Source organism: Haemorhous mexicanus, chromosome 7, assembly GCF_027477595.1.
Source record: "Haemorhous mexicanus isolate bHaeMex1 chromosome 7, bHaeMex1.pri, whole genome shotgun sequence".
In the NCBI taxonomy this organism is placed as follows: Eukaryota; Metazoa; Chordata; class Aves; order Passeriformes; family Fringillidae; genus Haemorhous; species Haemorhous mexicanus.
In genome coordinates this window covers 13,986,636-14,010,001 of record NC_082347.1, presented here as the reverse complement: position 1 = coordinate 14,010,001, position 23,366 = coordinate 13,986,636, and the positions used below count along the sequence as shown (strand labels likewise).

The 23,366-nt window shown below is 37.7% G+C and overlaps 1 protein-coding gene across 2 annotated transcripts in view; it reads right to left on the bottom strand.

Annotated features, from left to right (window-relative positions):
• Positions 1-1,850: 1,850 nt before the first annotated feature.
• Positions 1,851-23,366, bottom strand: part of CCDC6 (coiled-coil domain containing 6) — a 48,623-nt gene continuing 27,107 nt past the window's right edge. Inside the window, exons 4-9 of one of the 2 annotated variants that reach the window (XM_059851142.1) lie at positions 18,444-18,547; positions 17,010-17,170; positions 14,310-14,466; positions 11,052-11,152; positions 7,190-7,314; positions 1,851-4,849 (exon numbers count right to left, since the gene is read on the bottom strand). In XM_059851142.1, coding sequence (XP_059707125.1) covers positions 4,658-4,849; positions 7,190-7,314; positions 11,052-11,152; positions 14,310-14,466; positions 17,010-17,170; positions 18,444-18,547 — 840 coding nt within the window. In that variant the 3' untranslated portion in view covers positions 1,851-4,657. Of the gene's footprint in view, positions 4,850-5,843; positions 6,840-7,189; positions 7,315-11,051; positions 11,153-14,309; positions 14,467-17,009; positions 17,171-18,443; positions 18,548-23,366 lie in introns of those variants that run through there. The other variant, XM_059851143.1, reaches the window with a different exon arrangement.

Sequence of the window (23,366 nt, the reverse complement as noted above, 5' to 3'; positions counted from 1 at the left end):
TGAGAAAACCCACCTTTGCACACAGAAGACTACTTCCAATATTTCTGTGGAAAGGGGCATTGCTTTTTGTGATTTTTTTTTGGTTGTTGTTTTTCAATTAGGTACCAACACCATAAACTTGAAGAACTGCAACACAGCATTTTTTCAACGGAAATCACAAAAAATGCCCCCCGCCCCCGCCTAAAAGAGTTTTAATACAGGAAATTTCCAGGCCTAGAAAAAGAGCACTCTGAGCAGCAATGTTGCTACAGGGACACAATTTTCACAAACTCAACCTTCAACCATCTGTCCTAAGTCTTCACTCCTCTTCTATAAAAGCTTTATAACCTCTGGAGCCCCATTGCAGTGAGGAAAGACTCCCATCCAGGTAACACATGCAGAATAAAACCTAACAGAGCTATAGCATTTTTGCTGACCCTGTAGCCACACCATCCCAACTGAAAGATGAGGTAGTACTTTTCTTTGGAGCCCAACTAGCAGAACAGGCACAAGCAGTCTTCTCCCTAAAGTAGCAGCAGCTGCCTGTAATGCAGTGCCAAACTCCACAGTTTATCTCCTCTTCAGAACACACCTAAAATCCAAAACCACCAAAACCAGCTGCTTAGAAAAATAAATCATTATATGAGCACACACTCCCACTTTTACTGCATCATAAAGGCCACGGTCTGCCATGTTCAGTGACTTCCTCCTGTCAGCACAGAGGCATTGACTCAAACTCTGCTTGTACTGGGACTAATGGTTGTTACCCAAAATTAACACAAAGGTATCCTGAGAACTTCTTATAGCAAGAAGTGAAATTTAAAATCATTAAAAATTTTAAGAACCATGATCCAAAAAAAAAAAAAAAAAAAAAAGGCTGGAAGAGGAATTCAGCCCCTCAGGGAACTGAGGAAATCAGATTGTCTCTATGCATACAGTCCATTTGGTATTCAGGGGCTGTTTGCTCTCTCTTCAAGAGGAGAGATTTTTCCTCTCAAGGAGGTTGTTGTAACATATGCATGTGTTATAATTTTATAGCTTACACTCATAAACCTTCTGGTTTCTTATGAGATGGCTTGAACTGGAAAAATATGTTCTGCATAGTCCATGCTCCATGCTCCCAAGGATCAAAAAGAAATAGACTGGCATGACTGCAAAAAAGGAAACATCAGAAAGAGTTGAACAGTATTAGAATTTGTACTGCTTGAAAAACTAAGCATTAGGATCAGGAAAAACACTGTAAAACTCAATCAAGGTCCCTGGCTGCATCCTCTTAGCAAAGCAATAACTGACACTGAGGATGAGAGACTGTGTTTCTTTGATTGACGAACTATTTAAGGCTTTTTATTTGTCTCCATGATCAGTTTCCATTTATTCAACAGTCCATATACTCTCCTGTCAGCAGTGCAACTTGCACAGATCCCAGGAAACTTCCTCATTTTCATTGCTTCCAAGACCACATTTTTCGTTCAGCTGAAGTGCACAGGGATTCCACCCAGGCAGGCAGATTCCTAAATGAAAACATTTTAACAGGAAAGGAATCTGTTCTGCTCAGCTCCAGTACAGCAACTGCCAATAGAACAGCACTAACACTTTCTGGAAAAACTCTGATGTACTTTCTGCCCTTGGGAATATGCTCTCAGAAGAGTACATGTAATTAAAACAGTCTTATCTGGCTTTTAGCTGAAGACTACCTCCGAACAGTCCCACCTCTTCTTCCAAAGAACTTCTGTGGAACAAATCGTGGATAAAATAAACTCTTAATGCTCTACAGAGTATCAGCTGCATTCCAGTGTCCAAGCCAGATCCCTTGAGAGAAAATACAAAAAGAATTGTATTGTATGCTTGATTGTCAGAGAGGAAAGAACTGCTGAAACAGCTGAAAAGTAGATTTTATTTTTTTTAATCTTTAGCTGTGAAGGGGTACGCTCACAAAATGCTCCACACAGCTAGAAATTGCTTCTGTGGACTTACACAGCTGGTGACAATGCAGTGTGCAACTGAGAGGCATTAATGATGAAAAGGATGTCACAAAACCACCCAGGTGCTTCTGAGAGAAACAAAGCACTTAAGCCCTCATAGTGAGCTGGACCTCACTGTTGAGTTTCTCCAGTCCATAGATCTGATAAAATCACAGCTGCAGAATCATAATTCATGACTATAATTCACAAGGAAAACTGAAAATCCATTTACATTTATTAGGAGATGGTTGTGCACAATTTCTCATCTTATTCAAAAAGTCTACAAATAGAGTTTAACACTTCTGATTGCAAGCAAATGTTTGTTCAACGTTCTTAGTTCAATAAGGCCAATTTAGTGCCTTTTTACACTTTCAAGGTTTAGTATACATTTGTCAGTTCTTTACTTTCTTCTGGTAACAGTCCCACTGGAACAGTAAGGAAAGTTCACTAAGACACTTTATAACAGCAGCTGAACTTGGGTTACACAAATTCAGTTTTGGAATATGCTTCAAATGTAAATTATTCTAGGCAATTTTCCACTTTGAGATCTTAAAACACCATCAAAGGCTCTTCCCTTTCCACCCACATTTGTGCTACTACCACCACGAGATTGCCCTTCACAGAGCCATACATCCAAGGATCTCAAAGCACTTCAGAAAGGAGGGCACCATTTTAAATTCTGGGATACTTAAGCTGGAATCCTACTTAACAGAGAGTATATTTTTTTCTTCGTCTTATGTTTACAAAAGGACAAGCGTCAAACTAAGCTGATCCTGTCTTGACCTTAGTCCCACCTCTGACTATCTGTCACTTTCCCCCATTCAATCCTATCACTTATTCAGGAGCTCTGCTTAATTAGAATGCTCAGAGCTGAGTTTCCTCTATGCAAAGCTGAGCATCTGCTATGGTCAATTATTTTCAGGTGGAAGCAGTTGTCAAATTTTAGGTTTGCCACAATCTTGAGAATTGTTTGACTGGAGAGTAACTACCATAATTAATGTAATGTAATTTGATAATGCACTTGATCCCATATTGGTTTAAGAAGTGTAATAGACTATATATGCATTTCTCTAAATTCTCTCAGAGCTGAAACTACATAGCTATGGTGAAGAAATTCTAATTTTGCCTTAAGCGGAACATTTTACAACATTATTTTAACTTACAACTTTGATTTAGATCACTATTTTCATAAGGATTTTCAGTTTGCAATTCTGACTGAATAGGTGAGCGGCAAACATGACATTATATGTACAAGAGTTAGTATACTACCAGAATGCTGTACTTCCTTCTTAAAAATGTTCTTAATAAAGCATTAAGCATGTCAAACAAACTTTTGTAAACAAAAGATAAATTACTCATGTTTTGCTCTGATTATAGCCAGATACATATTCTCATAAAATAAACATTCTCTTGTCATTTTCCATGGCCCACATATCCATATATATGAGGTAAACCATTTAAAATTATCAATAATATATAAACCCCAGTACTCAACAGGAACCTCAGGAAAAATGTAACCGAGTAGATGTCAATATCAAGAAGTGACACTTTGTTCCACTGCAAAGTGAAACCAATTTATTTGTGCTAAATGAATGGAAAGAATGTATTTGGAATACATTTCTTTATACATTGTACCGGCTTAGGCTGCTAAAGAAGCATTCATTAGTGCCATGTTGTGCTACTTTCTTGTACTCTGTTTCTACCAAGCAATACAAAGTTTTGGCTATTAGCCAATATATTCCTCTATGCTGATTTCGTTTTCTAACAGACTTTTGAACATTTAAAATACCTGTTCAAACTTTGCTTCAGGGGAATCACAACGAATATATTTTAACAAGAAAGAAATTATCATTAGCTGTTCTCTACAATCACATTGCCTTCTGCAGCAAAAAAATCCAAGAGCACACACTTGAATCAGCTCTCAGTAACCTGTGGGCAGGACCACACTCCCCTACAGTCACTGTGACAGGGCACACGGTATGGGCAGCTTACAGGTTAGCAGAAATGTCAAGTGACATCATCAAATCTTAAGGTCCACGAATTGTACATTCCACAGACTCCAACAAGCCAGTTCCCTCAGTGTAAAGTTCTGACTGTACCATGTGATTTAGGTGCTTTTAAACAGGAGAAGAAGTATGGATGTGTCCTCTGTGAATTAAGCTGATTTGCTATAAAATACCAGAGAGCTTGTGTCTTGGGCACTGATTAGGGTGTCTGACTCACTTTTGCACTAGAAGCTGATATTTTAAACGACTGAAACATAGTGCTGATCTTCCATAAGCTTGGTAAACACTGTAATATTTTAGAATTTATCATGTAGCCCATCATGCCTTTCATTTTCTGCAAATTGTCATGAAAAAATATAAAAAGGTATCCCTTTAATTTTACAAACCTAAAAGCCAGGAAAATGAAGCTCTGGAGCCAAGCAAAACGACATAATGCCGTATTACCAAACAGAGTAGCAAATGTTCCAGCCAGAGAATGGACATACATGTAGTTCAAGTAAACACTGATGGAAAATTTTGTTAAGTTAGTGTTGTAGACCCACAACACTGGCTGCATTTTATACAAACGTTTACAACACAATTAACAGTGAAGCCTATATAACCTCAGTGCAAATAAGTCAAATCCAAATATGCCAAGTAAGCCTTTGGCTTTTAGTAAACTGCTCCGTGTTATGAGTCCACTTCTGACATAGAGACTGCAGAGCACATGCACTAAGGCTGAGAGGAGGGATGCACTGAATGCTGAAAATTGGCTGCCTGCGATGCCGCGGCTTGGCCCGGAGGTTGCACAGGTGGCGGAGGTGGTGGCGGAGGTGGCTGCACTGGGGTCTGCGTGTTTGGAGAAGGAGGAGGAGTGGGACGTTTAAATTTGTCGGGGCTGTTACTTCTTCGTGGTGAAGGCCTCTGCAGAACAAATATTGAAATCATGTTTAACACACTCCTGAACAATGTTAGGTGCAAGTCCTCTAATCTTGGCAAAGGGAAAAAAAAAAATCACACAAACAAGTCTGAACAATTATGTAGGAAGAAGAAATCTCAAAACATTGTAGGAGTCACAATACAACTTTTACATAAAAATAAATGTTCCTCTGAAATGGAGTAGCAAAGGAAAGGGGAAGTACTCTTCACATCAAAGAGAACATGCATTCCTTCCTGTCAGCTTGCAGGAAACGAACTCAAGACATGTCCTGCAGATATGTTTACCCATGATGACCAGCAACCTAAAAAGAAATGAGATGCTGCAGGCACAGCACCTCCCAGCTGTGCCTGCCTGACCAGTAGGTGCTGAGGAAGCCTTGACTTCATGCTGCTGCCACATGAGGTACCAGGATGAGGTACCTGAGCGTGGGTGGGAAAGCTCTGAGTATCAGAGTCTGCCCAGAATCTCTAGCTAGCTGAAAGACTCTTAGCCCACACACTGGAGCAAAACCAAAGGATAATACAAGTTACTCTTTGGAGAACAAAAAACATATTACAATGCTTTGAGCTGCAGGAGTGAAGGAGTTGTTAGAGAGACCCCCCTCAACAGAAACCACAGATTTTCAACAACTGGTACATTTAAAGAAAGACTGAAACCCCACTTTATCTTTACAAACTGAGGGGCAGGAGGGGAAGGATAATCTTTAATGCTAGAAATGCAAAAATATAAATTACACTCCACAACACTAACTTCGGCACTTCTGAAACAAAAATGCTCATTACTTACCAATCTGGTTAGCATTAATCAACAACCTCATGGCATTACAAAACACCTACCCATAATTACTAATCAACTACAGGTGGTCAGCTCTGGGGAGAAGAATGATCACAGTTCTATACCAAATGTACTATCAAATGCAAAGTCAAATTTATTTTGTAATGGAGATCAAAAAATGAAGAGTCAAGAATGAAACTGCAGTTTAGTCAAATCAAATATATTGTATCTATTTTTCTGCACAACTGTGTACAATAGATTAAAGTTATATGTAAAAGCCAGGAGATTCTTGAAAACTGACTGATGCCTCTGAAACACTTAATATCATATACTGCATTTGCATACATATAATATAAGGGGACTTGGTATCAGTATTGAGACAAAGCCATGAGCTGCTAGTCAACACCTTTCTCTGAACAATTAGTATTTTGTCCTTAAGATGATCTCTCTCACAATGACTCAATTCATTTAGAGTTTCAGAAAAAGTAGTATTTCACAGAGACTGAACAGAGCAAGTTCCTTGACAAACTCATTTATAACATTAGTTTCCATGTTTTCCAGAAGCATAAAGATCTTCCTGTGACAAACTCATGTGACACACAGCCATGGGCTGAGCCCCAAAAAACAATTTTACTCTCCTGCTGAGCTCCAGCTTCCTTTCTGTTCTACCTACCATTGCAGCGTTTCCACCCCCCTCAGCTCAGTGAAATTGTGACAATTACCTTTGCACACCCACCTAAACCAGAAGCAGCTGCATTTTAGCATTGTACTAAAAATTCTATTAAAATCAGTTTTTACATCTGAGAATGACAAGTATAAGCAAAACTTTTGATGAATATTTACATGCTGCCATACCTGCTGAGAAAAATCAAAATTGTCTTGATACAACAACCAGAAGGTATTTTGCCATATAGTTAATATTTAGGCTTTGTTTGCTCATTGAACTCCACAAATATTTAGAAGAAACACAATGAAGCGGAAATGCATCAAACATCGCAGGTAAAAAGGAAATAAATTCAGTTGAAAGATATGAGAAATTGCCCTAACAAATGTTTATATTAACTTTCTTCTTTGCCAATGACAATAGAAAATAAGAGTTAACTGCCTGTTACAGTGACATGATGGTAGCATTGTGTGTCATCCTGAAGAAAACCTGAGCTTGAAGCAACCTCAGATGACTCATCCGTCAGATGGTGGAGACTAGGAGAAAAATGAAAGCAATGTTTTTACTTCCTGGGATAGGCTTAGTAGCTTAGAACATCACTTTTCACACCCTGCCTGCTGATCCATAAGATGATACCTATTACTGTCCTTAAGATGATAAAACATCCTATTCTTTTGCAGAAAACAAGGCTCTCCAAAAAGAATCAGTTTCTGAGGGGTGAAGAGGAAAATCAGGGTTGAAGAAAGCAGCAATAAGTGTCTTGGAGTAAGGAGACAAAAACAAACATTTACAAAAATGTTTTGTAAAAAAGCTTAAGGACAACCAATCATAACTTCCAAAAACCAAACTATATTGGTAACAAGTATTTACTAGTATAAATACTTACTGTAATACCATGGGATGGTCCCATATGTTGCACATGAAGGCCTGGGGAATTGTAGTAAGACATTCCAGCTCTAGTCAGTGAAGTTGGTGGTGTGAAACCAACTGTGTGACTTGCATATGACAGACCTAAAATTGTTAAAACAAGGTAACATCAACATTCTTATTTGATATTAAAAACTAAAGTGCGAGGGTTTTTTTAATTTTTTTGGTTCTGAACCAATGATAGTCTAAAAATTGGTAAGTGCTACAGATTAGCCATCTAGAAAATACTAATTGTACTGAGAAGTGTGATGCAAATTTATTTTCTTTTCCTGTAGCATACTACCATATGTTTCAAACATATACTATAGAATGTTAAACATAATTTTTCACTTCAGATAAATGGTGTAAGACTCCCATAGTAGCTTAGTTCTAGTCCATAAATATTTCCATTTCTCCATGGAGGAAATGGCTCCCTGAACTCCATACAGTCTGAAGAAGCAGAGAGATTGTGCCTGGAGAAGCCATCTAGCACTGGGTCACAATGAGGTTCCACAAAAAATCTGGATGTAGGTGGCTTCTCCAAGGCATACCAGATCTGCACCGTGGCTTCCTTCTCTTTTGCCTCAGCATTTTAAAGACCTTTGGGACTGGGAAATTAAAACATGCTGGGAAATGTTACTAGCTAGACTAGGCTAGCAACTAACATTTAAAATTACAACTTGTTTTATCTACATTAAGGAAAGCCCAATATCCAAAACTGCAAATATTTAATTCTTTCATCCAAACATTTCCTTTTTGTAAGAACTCAATTATAAAAATGCAGAGTTCCTGTATAGGTCTATTTAACCAAGGAAAACAGAAACAGCAACTGCCAAATGCATCAAGTTCACACCTAAAGCGTTCTGAACAGCTTGAGTTTCTCAAAAGAGCACATTTTTTTCCAAAACCTTTTGCTCCTTTCTGCTTTCTGACAAAAATATCACAAGGAAGAAGACAGGACTTAGCTGTTTACAACTAGAGTTCAAGCAACTGCTTTGGAGAAAAATGACCAAAAAACAATTCTGAAGGCCTATTAAACTTTTATAACACCACACTGGATTTAACAGTTTTCACACTTCAACACTAAACCAATACAGAACAAAGTCCCTGCAGCAACACCCAGCACCATCCCTGTCTGCATGCACCTGTGTTCCTGACTACAAGAGACGAGACAAGATCTGGATGAGAAAACAGAATAAGCCTCAGATCACTGATGAAGTCTTATAAAAAAAAAACTACCTGTGCTTCCTTCAATTCTGTTTGATTCTGTTACATTGCCAATGTACGTCTGGTGCAAATTACAAGTTACTCCCATGAAATCCCTGCCACTAGAGAGTAACAACAAAATTAATCTGCCTTTTGACTACACAATCTAATTATCTGTAGAGCACATGTGTTATATTTAAGTGCTTTTTTAAGTAACAAGGATAGAAACAAGTCAGTGCTCAGGGAGGTGACAAGACAGCCAATCAGAGGTAAGAGCCTGGAAATAACAGGCAAAACAGAGCCACCTTTGGAACATGGCAATTCTGAACTGCTTTGGAATAATCCAGCTCCACAAGCTTGACAAATGCAAGTCAACATGGCAGCCAAAGAAACAAAAGCAGAGCAGTGCACATACATTCAGGATAGTTCATCTCTGCGGCCCCACACATCTATGTAGCAGCAGCAAAGCACAGAACAGTAACTACACTGAAGACTAACTGGTAATTAGAACAACTAATCCCCAGCTGCCTAGGAGTAACAGTAATTACACTATCTTCAAAGTTCTAGGAGATTTCTAGCACAGATCACTGTGCTAGAAACCTCAGCAGTATCTCAGCTTCAAAGAGTCTTCAAAAATAGTATCCCAAGCCATGCAGGCACAAAAGACTCTGGGATTCAAAAGCCAGTATCTGATCCATTCAATCAGCTATCCACATGAAATTATAGCATTTCTATCTGGTTACAAATTTTGCTTCCACATATTCAAGGCACGTAATTTCCCAAATGAAATATGCCAAGTCATATCAATACTTGATGCAACATACAGCTGTTTTATTATTCTGTGCTGAAACTTCTGCCATCATCTTACTGTACTACTTTAGATACAAAATACACTCAAAACCTATTTGTTTTCATCCATTACTGCATTAATTTATCCCAGACAGCTCTACAAAATTCCCTATTGATCTCATTAGTTCTCTAACAAACTGCAGCTTCTATTTTTCTGAAGTCTGACACTTCCCAACTGCTGATATTAATTTATCAGATAAAAAGGAGATTAATGCAGCTGCCTGCACAGACAAGCTAGCCTGGAACATTTACCACACCAAAATTTCCAAACTCCTAAACTCTGTTAGAAACAATCATTTCAGCTGTGCTTCAGAGTGTGTTTCAGCATCCTCTGTCTGTGGGATAAATTTTTCAGTCTTGTACCAACTACTGATGGGAAATCAAGTCCACAGGGAACAAGGAATGCACTTCAGTCTCAGTGTAGGAATAAACTGGCAGAGTTCTCCTGCACTGACACATCAGCACCTAAACAGGGTGCATTGCTAAGCAATGTAAGATGCAAGCCTGTAAGTTAGCAGGTAATCTGTCCCACACAGAGCTGTAATTACTGTGTGACTGCAGATCCAACCTGCAGTTGTACTGTTATACAGGCTGCACACAGAGAACCACAAGCAAAGCTGTTCCTCTTTCCTCCAGAGCAGCTGTAGGCACAACTATACTTCAGTACACCCAGTTACAGAAAAGGGGTAAGAAAACGTGTGTAATTTTCTTGGTAACACACCCTGACACCTTGAAAGTCAAGTCATTTGGCTCATTTCAGAAATGCAAAAACCTTCTGAAAACTCATAGTCACACTGCTCATCTCTAACACCATAACATGGCTTACGGCCATAGCTGGTCTTCACACATGCAACACCTGGATGAAAACTATTTACAGTCCTTTGAGAAACCACAGTCAACCTTGAAAATTCAAGGATCTAATGATACTTATATGTTCTAGCAGACCTGTGTAATAAAATGTTTCAATCCCATCTTGTGTCAACACAGAGCACATCTCATCTGCCTGGCAGGTTCTAGAGGTGATCGTGGGAAAGCCAGGCATGCAAATTCATTTCTTTATGTACAAGGTGTTTGTGAGCACCATGAAACACCCACTGCCAACAACTTGTAATCGATGTCCAAGTGCAATTTTAAGGGATTTTGAATTTCAGGCAATCAATGTGTTAGTAACACAAATGCATTTCATTTGACTTATAATATATTCAGTAATTAGAAACTCAGAAAAGATTTGGTCGCTTCTGTTATACAACGTATGTGAGATAGGAATTATTAATTTTACAGTTATTGTTTAATAATAGAAAATAGCAGAAGTACAAAAGCCATTTCTCTACTGAAGAGAAATGAAAATTGACTTTTTTTTCCAACATGTTCAAGATTAAGCTTCTGTAAGAAGTTTTGATCCAGAGTACAATATTTATTTCATTACTAGTTCTTCATTAGACTCTAGAAATCCATTTGAACTATGTGTCTTGTTGAGCAACTTGTGTGGGAAGGGAGGGGAAAAAAAAAGACAGCAAGAGAGAAAAAAAGAGCAAAATAAATAAAGTTCAAGTGATAGCTACTTAACTGATCTTCAATATCTGTCCACAGATCTGAAATACAGAATATCTGGTCACCATCCAAGAACATGCTGTACTAGAAGACACCTAAGGCAAAACTATTCTTGCATTTATGATGCAGGATTTTTCTCCAAACTAGCTTTGAAAGGCTACTGACCTAAATATATTAATAGGGCACGTTACTATGTGATGCATACAATAATTTTAGAAACTGGGTTAAATATTTACCAGGTGATATAGGTCTGCTAGAACTTGGTGAGGGTGTATAAGGGATAGGACTGGACACAGTGCGAGGTCTTAATCCTTGTGCAGACATCTCATTAAAATATCTAACAAAAAAAGGCAAAGAATAATTAGATCAAACCTTTTAAAATGTGCCATGTTTTAAATGTTTCACTGTGATTTTTTCAATTCCCATAAGAATCACATTAGGAAGTCATGACAGGAACTCTTGCCATTGCTGACACTGGCTTAACTTTCCATGGAAACAGCTGGACTTCTCTTAGGCATTTGCAGTTAAAACCATATAAGTTGTATATGATTAAATAGTATGTATTAAGGTCAGAGATGTAAACCATGTCATCCAATCTGACCCATTCTACATTCTTGCACTTCACACATCATTTCTACATTGAACTCAAAAGCTTGGTTGGCTGGAGTGTATCTTCCAGAAAGGCATTCAGCACTAATCTGAAATTATGAAAAAGGGTGAAGAAATCATTAAAGTACTAACAATTTATTCCAACAGCTGATCAGCCATAGCATTAAAAACATGCCCTGTTTCCTACTTGAATCCCTCTGGTTCCAACATTTAAACATTTGCTCATCCCATCTTGTGCCACTGGAACAGAGAAACACTTTGAACCCAGGACCACCTCCCTAAAGGTATTTTCAGGCTGTGTTGCAAAACACATCCCACACTTCACTATGATAAACTGAACAGATCAGAACCCGAGGCAAGGCATTTTTCCCACCTCTAATAATTTTAGTGATATTTATCTGTCCTTTATTCACTGACTACATTGAAGCTTCTTCACAGATATCAAGTGCTGTATAAAAGAATAAAAATAACACCAGTTGTTCCTACTTGTCACTCACTGTTTTTAACTGATGAGATTTTGTGGGTTTTTTCCCCACAGTACTACACTGGCAGTCTCAGGTTGAGTTGCTTAGGCACTCTCCACATAGATTTTTTCAGTCACTTTCTAGATTAAATTCTCCCCTGCTCACCTTCTCCAGGTGGATGCAAATCAGTGCACACAGGTTTATATTATTAGATTCAGCTGTGTTTCTTTACTGGACACAGCAGAGCAGCAGGCCAAATCTGCTACCTAACAGCCCTTTGACTTACTTGTCTCCTCTTCTACCAGTGTGTTCTCAAGAATTCTTAGTAACTGCACTTATTTCCCCATCATAATAAAAAAACAATAACATGGAACAGCATTAAAATTATTCCTATTTGATGGAACTCACAATGACTACTTTGAGGTCTGTCCATAGACTATTTGAAACATATTTTGATACTACATCTTGCTGGTTTTTAACCAGAGTTAACAAGCCACATGCCCTAGCACAGGCAGTACACTGTAGTGATATCAAAGTTGGTTTGAATTTGGGTGGACCAGGTATTAAAAGCAGCTGCAACAGAGAACAACAGAAAACTAACAAACTAATAAATTAGGGTTTAATTAAATATGCAAGTTTTTAAAAGAGCAACCAGTGGCAAGGTTAATGAAACTGAACTAAGCTACCTCTGCAACACACAGTAGGTTCCAATGCAGACCAGGGTGTGAGTTCCAGCAAGGCAGCATCTCTGATTTAACCCCCTTGCCTTCTACACAAACAGAGTTTCCTAAAAGTCATCCCACTACCTGGCTCAGGTGATGTGGAACAGCAGCACCCCATTAGCATGTGGCCTGGTTTCAGGTATTACCCTGCTACTCCCAAGAACAGGATGGAGGATTGAGACAAAGCTATTGCTGGTCTAGAGAAAGAGGCTTTGGGAGAGCTGTGTCCTTTACATTCAGGATAGGATCATCACCCACTCTCAGCTACAAGCAATAATTAGCATCAGCTAACAGAATGCAACTGAAAGAGATGGATAGCTGACCCATCACCACCATCATTTTTAGGAAGATGTAAGCTGACAGAAATTGACATTTTAAAATCATTATTGCACCTATTTCCACAAGTATTTTGTCTTAGTCTAACTACTAGTGCCTGCTTTGTCCCTCAATTTGCTTTCTATTACTTGCACTGCAAATACTGGATTTGGAGTTAGTCTGTCAGGCCTTTGTAGCACCAAAAAAATCAAACATGACAATTTCTTTAAAGTACTGAATAGTTAATCAAATTTTCCTGCATTTTCCGGGTTACCACTACTTACAAGTGGACAATAAAAAATTACTAGGATGCTCTACGATTTTGGATTAATCCTGGTAATTCTCACAGATTTAGATTTTGGCTGTACTTCCATTACATTGTAAATAGTGGAAGAAAAGGTAAGCCTAATAAGAAAAAATTCCAACCTCAGAATCCTCTATTTCTAACAATTTAATTTATAAAGCATTTGCTACATTTTAATACCAAATGCTAACGTAATATAGGCCAAGTTGCCTTGGTGTTTAATTAGAATGAACACACTACTTTGAGCTTTAAGGGTACTCCTTACCGCAAAATATCTGGTACTTTGTTTCTGATAAATTACATCTTATAAGAAATATATTAAGAACCCAAGAGGAAACAGAAATCTCTCAGTATCAGGAAAAATACGTAGCACAGAGTAACTTTTTTATTTATTCTAAAGGACCACCATAAATCCAAAATAATATACAATACAATCAAATAATGAGCATTTGGTAAGAACTAAGAATGTTTTATTCAAAATGTACTTAAAATCCTCTTTCAAGATATAACACTGTCATATTTCTATGACATGAAAAAACACTTAAAGACACAATATAAACCATGAAAGATTCAAGACTATCTGTAAGGTCAGGGCAAGTAAAACAGCTTGCAAAAAAGACAAAAAAATCAAGGATGTTATGGTTTGGACATCAAGAACAACCCAACAGTTCTGGAAATGCTTCCTCTCTCAAAGGTTTTAGACAGTATCCCTTTGTACTTGGCTGAGCATATTTTACTTTCTGCAAAGGACAAATCAGGCCCAAGTAAAGATGCTGTCCCTACCTCACAGAATTCCTTGCATCTACCAAGTTGGGGGCAAAAGCAGTGTTGTGATCAAATTATCCTGATTTTCAACTCCACAGCTGTATTTATTTCAATATATATTATCAAACTCCAAAACAATCTTCAGATATAAGTATTTTCTTAGTACAACACTGATACAATTCCTGGACTATACTGGAATTTGATACACATATTAAACCCACATATGAGTTCTAAAATTATTCCATAATATTCAACAAGTAGTACAAATACTGATAAATAAGTCCAACACATCTGGATGGCCAAGAAAATACAAACCTTTCATCATCCATTTCTAAGCTGGATTCACTTTCTGACAGTTGTCTGCAGAGAGCTTCCCTACGTTCCATTTCCCGCTGTAATTTTCTTTGAAGTCTCAAGTTTTCTTCTCTCATATGTCGCTCCTCTTCTAAATATTGTGCCATCTTCTCTGAATCTGAAATTCATTGTTTTGTTAAAAGTTGATTAAAATTCAATTTCTCAGGCAGCCAAGTACATTGTGCCTAATTTTACTCGAACATTTCAAGATGAAGGTGTAGAAAATGCTCAGGATAGATCACTGAAATTTTTCAACTCTAAGTCATTAGTTCAAAGCCTAATTCAGAATAAAAATTACTAAAACAAAGTATTGTTTGACATCAAGTTTGAAAATAAAATGTAAGAAAAATAAAACTCACTACCACAAACCAAAAATATTTTTAAAAATAAATTTGAAAAGAAAGAAAAATTTTATTAAGAAAACATTACTAAAACCATTAAGAAAAAATACTGATTCCTGCTCCATTAAAATAATGCTATTCCACATTTACCAAGATCTTCCTGCAACACACTGAAGAAATTATTTTAAAGGTATATTTTCATTTTGAAGGAGGAAGCAACAACACAACAAGCTCTAAAACAACACAAGTTCAGAAACTCCAAACTCAAACTTGTATTAAAATTGCTACCTTACATATATTCTACAGCACTCTTTCAATTACATATCTTATCATAGAAGCTGTCCAACAGGACATGTACTAATATTAAAATACTAATAGTAAAATTGTATTCAATTTTAATGTTAAAAGCCAGCCAGAGGTCTACTTGGGGCAATTTGAGTTGTCAGTTATAAACAAGTTCAGCAAATATCACTTAAATGGTCTGGTAACACAGATTATTTAAGGTGATAAAGTCAAACTGTAAAAAGTTACAAAGCTTTGTGACACATTACTTAAATAAAATGGAATATGCGATGAAGACTTATGAGACACACAATGTATTTTGTGAGATTTTGTAATGTTTAAGCAAGCTCACAGTTAAATCCCTGACATTAATAAAACCCAAAACAATTCATCATGCTTGGTTATCACTCCTTTATGCAACAACCTTCAAGGTAAAGAATATTCCTGCTTTAGAAACCTGTTTCCAAACTATTAACATGTGATTTATCTCTCTTCTGTGCAAGTATCACTTTTAAATGTGTCGTTCCTTGAACAGTATTATCATACCACACCAGCTCCTAGAAGTGTTTCAGAAATAAAAAATGTAATACAAGTATCAGAATTTCATAAGCAAATTTCAGTAAGTACTTAAGAAGAATACTAGATGTTCTCTAATGACCATGTATTACAAACACCAATTTGAAAACTGCATTTCAATTTCATCTTCTGCTTGCAGGCTGGCACATCCACCATTCCTACCAGCTCTGCCATTTGTACTGCAGTTCTGTTTAACCTGTTCACAAAGGGAGAGAGTCCTTTTAAACCAAGCTCTTAATTTCAATGTAAATTTGACATTAATGCTTTCATTTTTTTACTCTAAATCACAGTAGTTCAAAAAGAAACCACTTTAAAAAGTAGAGGATACTTGAAATGAAATTAATTAGGCTGGATTTGCACAAAGAGTACTTTTAATCTACGGCCTTGCTCTTGTTCTGAACTTCAGTCAGTGAAGGCTGCAGTGCAGAATTTGCAAGTACAAAGATGAGCTGCCCTTATCTTCTTTTAACAGCCACAAATTATTAATGCCGCAAACTTGTGCACAAGGTCTCTGGAAAAGAGCACTCTTGATCCATCACCTCTGTCTTGAAGGAAGGCTGCTGCCTATAGCAAGCTCCTTCTCTAAATGGAAGTTGAAATATTCCAGGTAGCCTGGCTGGCCAGAGGGGGCTGATCCTGACTGCTCTGCATTTGCCCAGATTTTTCTGGCCACGTGCTGAGGCATCTCCTCACTCACCAACTGCACTGCAGTGCTACTGACTCAGAGCCAGGCACAACTGTGGACTCCCAGACAGGAACTGCAGATTCAGCAGGAAGGAATGAAGGACTGCCACTGCAAAGACCAAGGGAAGGTGCCAGCAGCCTCCTGGCAGCTGAGGCCATGTGCTCAGAGCACAGTCCCTTCCTGGGCAGGCAGGGCAAAATGCAGGTCCCACTGCTGGGCAAGGGGTCAAAGTCCTGCACAACAAGAAGGTGTTTATGGAGAGGCTCTTTATGCTTCAAAGCCATCTTATATAGGAAAGGACACAGCAAATTAATGCTGCTATACTGTGCAACAGCTGCCTCAGGTTGCCACAATCATTAAGAAGTGAAATTCTTACACACAGCTGACCTTCATTTAAATAGCTGTTAATTCTTTTGAGTAATTCTTAATTTGCAACACCAGTCCTACAAAGTAGGCCATAAATATGTTTTGAAAAATTCGTACGTTGAAATACTGTTTAGTTTCTGAAAAAAAAAATAGATACATATTTTTCTGGCAAAAAAAAAGTCAAGGATTATTTTTTGATTCTTTCAGACATCCTTTTAGCAAAGCTAAAGAACCCTCTAAACTACAGTACAAAAACATCAACAAGCAATAACACTGCAATTATGAAAATGCTGTAATCTGAACCTGCCCCTTTTTTTTCCACTTCTACCTTCAATTCAAACTCAAAAAAGTACATTTAAAAATCTTACAATGCAAAAACTTGAGAAGATTTGAAACAAGCTGTTTACTCACGCTGTAACTGTGCAGCTCTCAGTTGTTTCTTTAACCTCTCCACTTCATTCTTTAAAAACCTGATATGTCTCATCATATTTTCTGGAGAGTCTATCTCCATTGATATGTCTCTGGGTGATGGTGGAGCAGATACTGGCTGGTCTAATTTCTCCTGCAAAATTCTGTATAAAAAAGAGTGAAAACTTTACCTTCCATTCTAATGAAAACCTCTTGTATCCCCCAGAAAGCCATTGCAAGGATTCTGAGAGGTATGTAGGGTTTATTTTAATTACTGTTTGAGGGGAGATAAATTGGGGACGAGTTAAAAAGTTTAGTTTTTAACTCAAAATAAAAAAGGTAGAAACTGTTGTCCTAGTAAGCTACAAAACCTGCAGTTCACTCAGGTTCAGGTGTTTTCTGAGGCCCCAGCCAAGATCTGGAGTGTCACATTAACATAACAATATCCACATAAAAATATCAGGTATTAATAATCATTAATCATAATTCTCTCCCATTTCCTCCTCACACTGACTTCTTGTTATTATAACATCTAAGAGATGGTTGCTTTCATATGTATTTTTAATTTTAGCTGTTCCAATAATATAAAGAGTCACTGTTTTAACTTCTACTGAAGAAGTATTGGGAAGTCTCAATGACATGAATGCATGCCACTGAGAAAAAGTTCAAGTTTTTTTTAAGCAGATAACAAGAGCTTCTCATATCACAAACACCATAAAACACCATGAATTTAAAGCTGACCACAAACTAGAAGCTTTAAAAAGAGGATATCAGGAGTTGAAAAAATTCAATAAATTCCTTCAAGCTTTCCCAGGTAATCTCTTATATTGGTTTGTTTTACCTACTCTAAGCAATCAATGGTGTGGCATCATGCTAACAAGGAACTTTACAACTGCTTCCTCTTCCAGGTTTTCACAGATTAGACAACTCTTGTGGGACAGAGATGAACATACTTAATCCAGAACATGACGTATTAAAAACTATTGTATGTGCTGAGAATGCTCCAACGAAGGCAGGAATGATGCATCTGACTCCATGTTCTCAGAAGGATCATTTATTACTATATTATACTATATTCTATTAAAGAATACTATACTATACTAAAGAATACAGAAAGGATACTTCCTAAATGCTAAAAAGATAATAATGAAAACTGGTGACTCTTTCCAGAGTCCTGACACAGCTTGGCCCTGATTTGCCAAAGAGCCAAAACAACTCACAGCAGAATCCAATGAAACAATCACCTGTGGGTAAACAATCTCCAAACACATGTGAGCACAACACAGGAGAAGCAAATGAGATAAGAATTGTTTTTCTTTTCTCTGAGGCCTCTCAGTCTGCCAGGAGAAAAATCCCAGGCGAAGGAATTTTTTCAGAGAATGTGAATGCCACAAAAATCCTCTCCCATAGTAACAAGTGCACTGTAACAAGACAAACCGTTTTTCTGCTTCAAGCTTATCCATCCTCTTCCAGAGACGGTTCACTAGTGCTTCTTGTTCCTGCTCCAAAGTGTTCTCAAGGTCAATCTTCTCACGTCTTAGCTGGAGAAGAAAAACAGTTACTGAAAATGATGGGCATGGATTTTTTGCAAGGAACTGTCATTAGGAAAGCTCCAACAACACTGTTTTACATAACGCTTCACAGAAGCAAGGAGAAGGGGAAGAAGAGACACAATTCAGGTACAATGCGCTGGAAAAATCAAGATTCAGTAATTGCACAGTTGTTATCTCCTTAACAGGAGATCTTCTCAGAAAACTTGTCCCTGGCCAATAAGCAGGAGCATGAACCCTAGACATGCAGGTACTGATGACATATCAAACCTATTTAAAGACATCTCCTATACCATGAATCTATGAAACTCAAACTGAATTTACTGTTCGCTACAGTAGTGTTTATTTTTTTTTTTAAGTTTTAGTTGTTTCTAGTGGAAGAACCACAGTTAAGTAATCAAGAAAGAGAAGAAAACCCATGTTCGCCTTGTGTGCCTACTGTTAGGTAAAGGACGTAACAAGAAGTTTATAGTAAAGAAAAAGTTACATGAACTGCCTTAAGTGTTACTGTATCAATCCTTACTAGCAAAAGAGATGTAATTCTGTCTTAGCAATGGCTTTATAAAATTAAAAGTTTAACTTGACATAAATCACATTCACTTACTGTGTGAACAAGCATTCTTGATCACTACAAGTTAATAAAACATAGAATGCAGAACCTTCTACTCTAAAGTTAGTAAAAGAAGATATAATGAAGATACATATTATTAGTGTTTAAGTATAAATACAATGCAAGTATCATTAAGAAAGAATATTTAGAGGTGCAGATGATCTTACTCTGTAGCAATACAGCTGAATTCAAGAAGCCATCAATAATGAAATATTTGAAACAGATCAACACCTTTACCGGTGGAAAATAGCATGGAAGCATTTTTCGAAGCCAAGCTTAGTTAACACCACTTTTTTGCTGGGCAAAAAATCTCACATTAGAAATTGGAAAGACTGAAAACAGAAATAAGCATTTTTCATTTGTTATATCACTGGCTGAAGGGCTATTGCAGCATCTAAATCTGTAAACTATTAGTGCTAACCACTAAATTAATTCTGAGAAACCCAAACAAAACGTAAACTTACACACTTCAGGTACTAGTGCAAGTTTAATGAATGTACAACTTTCACCTTTAAAGGTTAGAAGAAATAGTTACTGTAAGCAGAAGCAGATATATGTTGATGAGTAATAGGGAACATACTTAGAAACACTGTCTAGCAAATCTTTCCATGTTTGAGTTTCCAGATGTACATTAACAGCTCAAGGAACCTACATCTCAATAAAAGAGAAGTCAGGAGCAACATGCTTCAGCCTCCCCACAAGGATGGAAATTTGTATCCTTCAGCCCCAGGAGCACAGAGCACTCTGCCTCAGGGCTCCTCAACCAGTCTGGCCAATGCCTGGGGCTGGGAAAGTGCAGAGGGAAGAAACTACAGAAAACGTCCTGGCAATCTGCACACTGTGCTTCTACATTAGCAAAACCCAGATCTCTACTACGTTGCACAGCTATCTAGATAATCACATGATGAAAAAAGTGCTAATGCATAATGTTATGCTCTCTGCAGCAATGGTTTTTGCATCATTTCAATGCAGCATGGCTTAGAATCACCTACTCTTAGTCTTTTTACAACTATGTTTTGATCTAGCAACAAACCAACCCACAAGAACATACAGGTGAAAAGAAAACCTTTTCTTTTAATGGTGGGAAGAAGAGCACACTGGAATTTAAAGAGTAAATTATTTATAAGCCTGGATTTGAAAAATCTAAGATTACATTTAGTATTATAGCAACCATCATCAAGGCAGTGGAGTCCATTAATTATAAATTTTCTTGTAGGTAAGCATGCACAATGGCAAAGTCAAACCACCATCAGCAACAATACACAAATAAACCCCGTGTTGTATCCTGAAGCTGCTCTGACAAAACACCAGAGAAACCAGGTGAAACAGATCTAGAACTCCACATTTTCAGCAATGTGAAAACATACTGGAAACAAGGATCTTCCTTCCTTGTCATGAGTGTTCTGCCAGTTTCTCCCACTGTCAGGATTTTCAAGCTTGGACGAAGAACACCTTGAATGTCACCTACAGCAGAAGCAAGTGGAGCATCCTTTTGGGAGTTGTGAATTCAAAGAATTAGTGTATTGGGCTTGGTACTTGATAGTTTCAGGTCAACTTTTAAATCTACTCCAGTCACTGACTTTTTTAGCAATGCACTAATATTCTGAAATAAAATAAGCAGGATGGGATTATGCTCAGTAGCTGTGTCATACTAGTGTCTCTCTACAGGGCTTCTGAGCTACATTCCAATCAAGCATCACCTGATTTTGACCACTGAAACAAGGAAGCATTGCTTGCTTTTCAGACCTTAACCTTCCCTTCAGAGGAAAAGTAAAATTCCTTTTAACCTTCCTCACCACCCACTCGTGTTTCTTCTTACTCTCTCTCTCGCACACATGCACTTAGTTTACTTCAAAATGCAGCTAAAATATCCATTTTATGTGTATTCCTGTATTATTGATTTGTCAACTGTCTTGCCAACTTATTAAAAAGCACAACTGTTCCCTTCTGAAATGGAAATTCCAAATCAAAGTTGAATTTGCTCATCTCTGCCTAAGCCCACTATCCCAAATTTTACTTCTCTGCTTCTCATCTCCACCTTGCCCTTTGCATCTTTAACTCTCTGCTGCTTTCCAAAAAAATATTTCCCAAAGATTTTTCCATCTCATGTTCTTCTTCTTTCAAAGCAGACATAGGAGATGATTATTAGCAGTTTAAGTGTTATTTCTCATCTCCTAACTGCACCAATTTTAGTTTCTCACTGCATTGTATGAAACAGAAAAGCAATTAAAAATAGTAACAGTAAGAGTACACACACTTGGCCTCTGTAGGGCAATCCTGACAGCAATTTATTTCCTATCAAACCACTGAACTGGAACACAGAACATTTTGCTCTTTTTAACTGAGTCATTCAGCTAATGAAATAGTCACATGCTGTAAATTTCTTCACCATTTGCCTTCAGAGAAGAATGCTCTGCTGACTTAAAGCTGACTTAAGAAATTATTTCAGGTCACATTTGAACCCAAAGATCCAATTTAATTTTTATTAAGGAATACTGTTCTATGCAACCAGAAATCAGCTACCTCCTGATCACCTGTGGTATAAGCAGTTCAGATGAAAAAATGGAAAGGAGAAAGAAAGAACACAAAGCACAGACAATTCTCCATCTCTATTTTAGAAACATTTTAGTGAACATATGCTGTAATTATCTGCTCACTGATTAGTGACAGATCTCAATGTAGCCCAGCTCAAAGCATTGCTGGAGTTCTCCTTCCAAGCCCTGTTTAACAGGTGTTCTGATGGTTGTGCTGCAGATTGTGACAATCCCTTCTCCTTAATTCCCTCTGTGGGCAATGAAGGCAACATGACTCTCCTCACAATTTTGGGTTGCTTCTTGCTAGGTACAGTACATGCCCCAAGGCTGCTGCTTCAGCTGGTTAATTAGCACAATCAGCACTTTTAACTTGTGTGAGGAAAAAAAGTGTGCTGAAGCCCTAAGTAACCTGACATTTACTCTACCTTACTGTGAGAGAAAACAAAGGCATACGGTGAATTACACTAAATTCACATGGAATTTCTAAGCAAGACTTACAGCCAAATTTTAACATCTTCACAAAGTTTTCAAAGCCAGATACTAAAGACCTTTGAGCATCTATGCTTTTTGAACAGTGTATCACTGACATTTAGATGTAGCAACAAGTTTCAAATTTTATGATTTCACAAGTCAGTCTGTCCAGAATGAGACAAAATAACACCATGAAGGTTTCAGCCATGGCTCACGCTAACATTTCAAAGACTTCGACAGCTTAGTATGTTAAACTTACTTTGCATTTTGATTAAGTGGCAGCCACCACCACCTTGTGGCTAAGAGAGCTACTTCAACCTCATGCTAATTTCCATGCTGGGTAAGGATTTGTTGGCAACTTCATACTCCTACCTTTTAATTTCTCAGTTTGTTCCATAGGTGTCTCCATATAGAATGTTACCATGAGAATCAAGAGAACTCACTTGATCATTTAGATAGCCATTAACTAATTTATCCATGTCAACAGAAAAAGGAGACTCCTACAAAACTGGCAACAATTCAGATTACCAGCAACAAAAAAGTTCCACAGCAGAAGAAATCAGAGATAACACACTATATTTACATCACCTGAATTATTGAACCTGCACATGGCAGAAAATCTGGAGTCCTTTAACAAGCCTAAAGGTTTCACCAGTTTGCCACTTAAGTCAAAAGGTCTCCTACTGACACCACTGAGATGCTTTGATGCAGATGCCTAAAATCAGACATGAGCACTCCCAAGGTCTAAACATCCTGTGGAAACACAGCCAAACAAGTGGTGTTTTATCTCTGCAATCTTCATGATTGTCTAGTGAGAAAGGGAGCTGGATGTAGTCGAACTTCAAGGCTTCTGAAGGATATACACAGCTGACAACTCACAGTTGCAGGGCTGTGCTATCCAAGCTGCCACCAAAAGGTGACCTAGAGCACAACCAGACCACAAACAGATCATTTACTACTGTACTTAACACCACCACAAGTGACAGTCTTTTCTCACCAGCAGCACGAGTGGAAGATGATGAACAGCAACAGGCAGCACTATTTACAAAAAAGCTGCATTTGCAAAAGTCACTGCTGTCCAGCAGACAAAGCCCACACAAAGGCTACTACAATAGATACAATACTATAGATACTAATAGATATAATGGCCATGAAAAAAACTAATCCAAGTTTCTCATAATAAACTATGTTACTT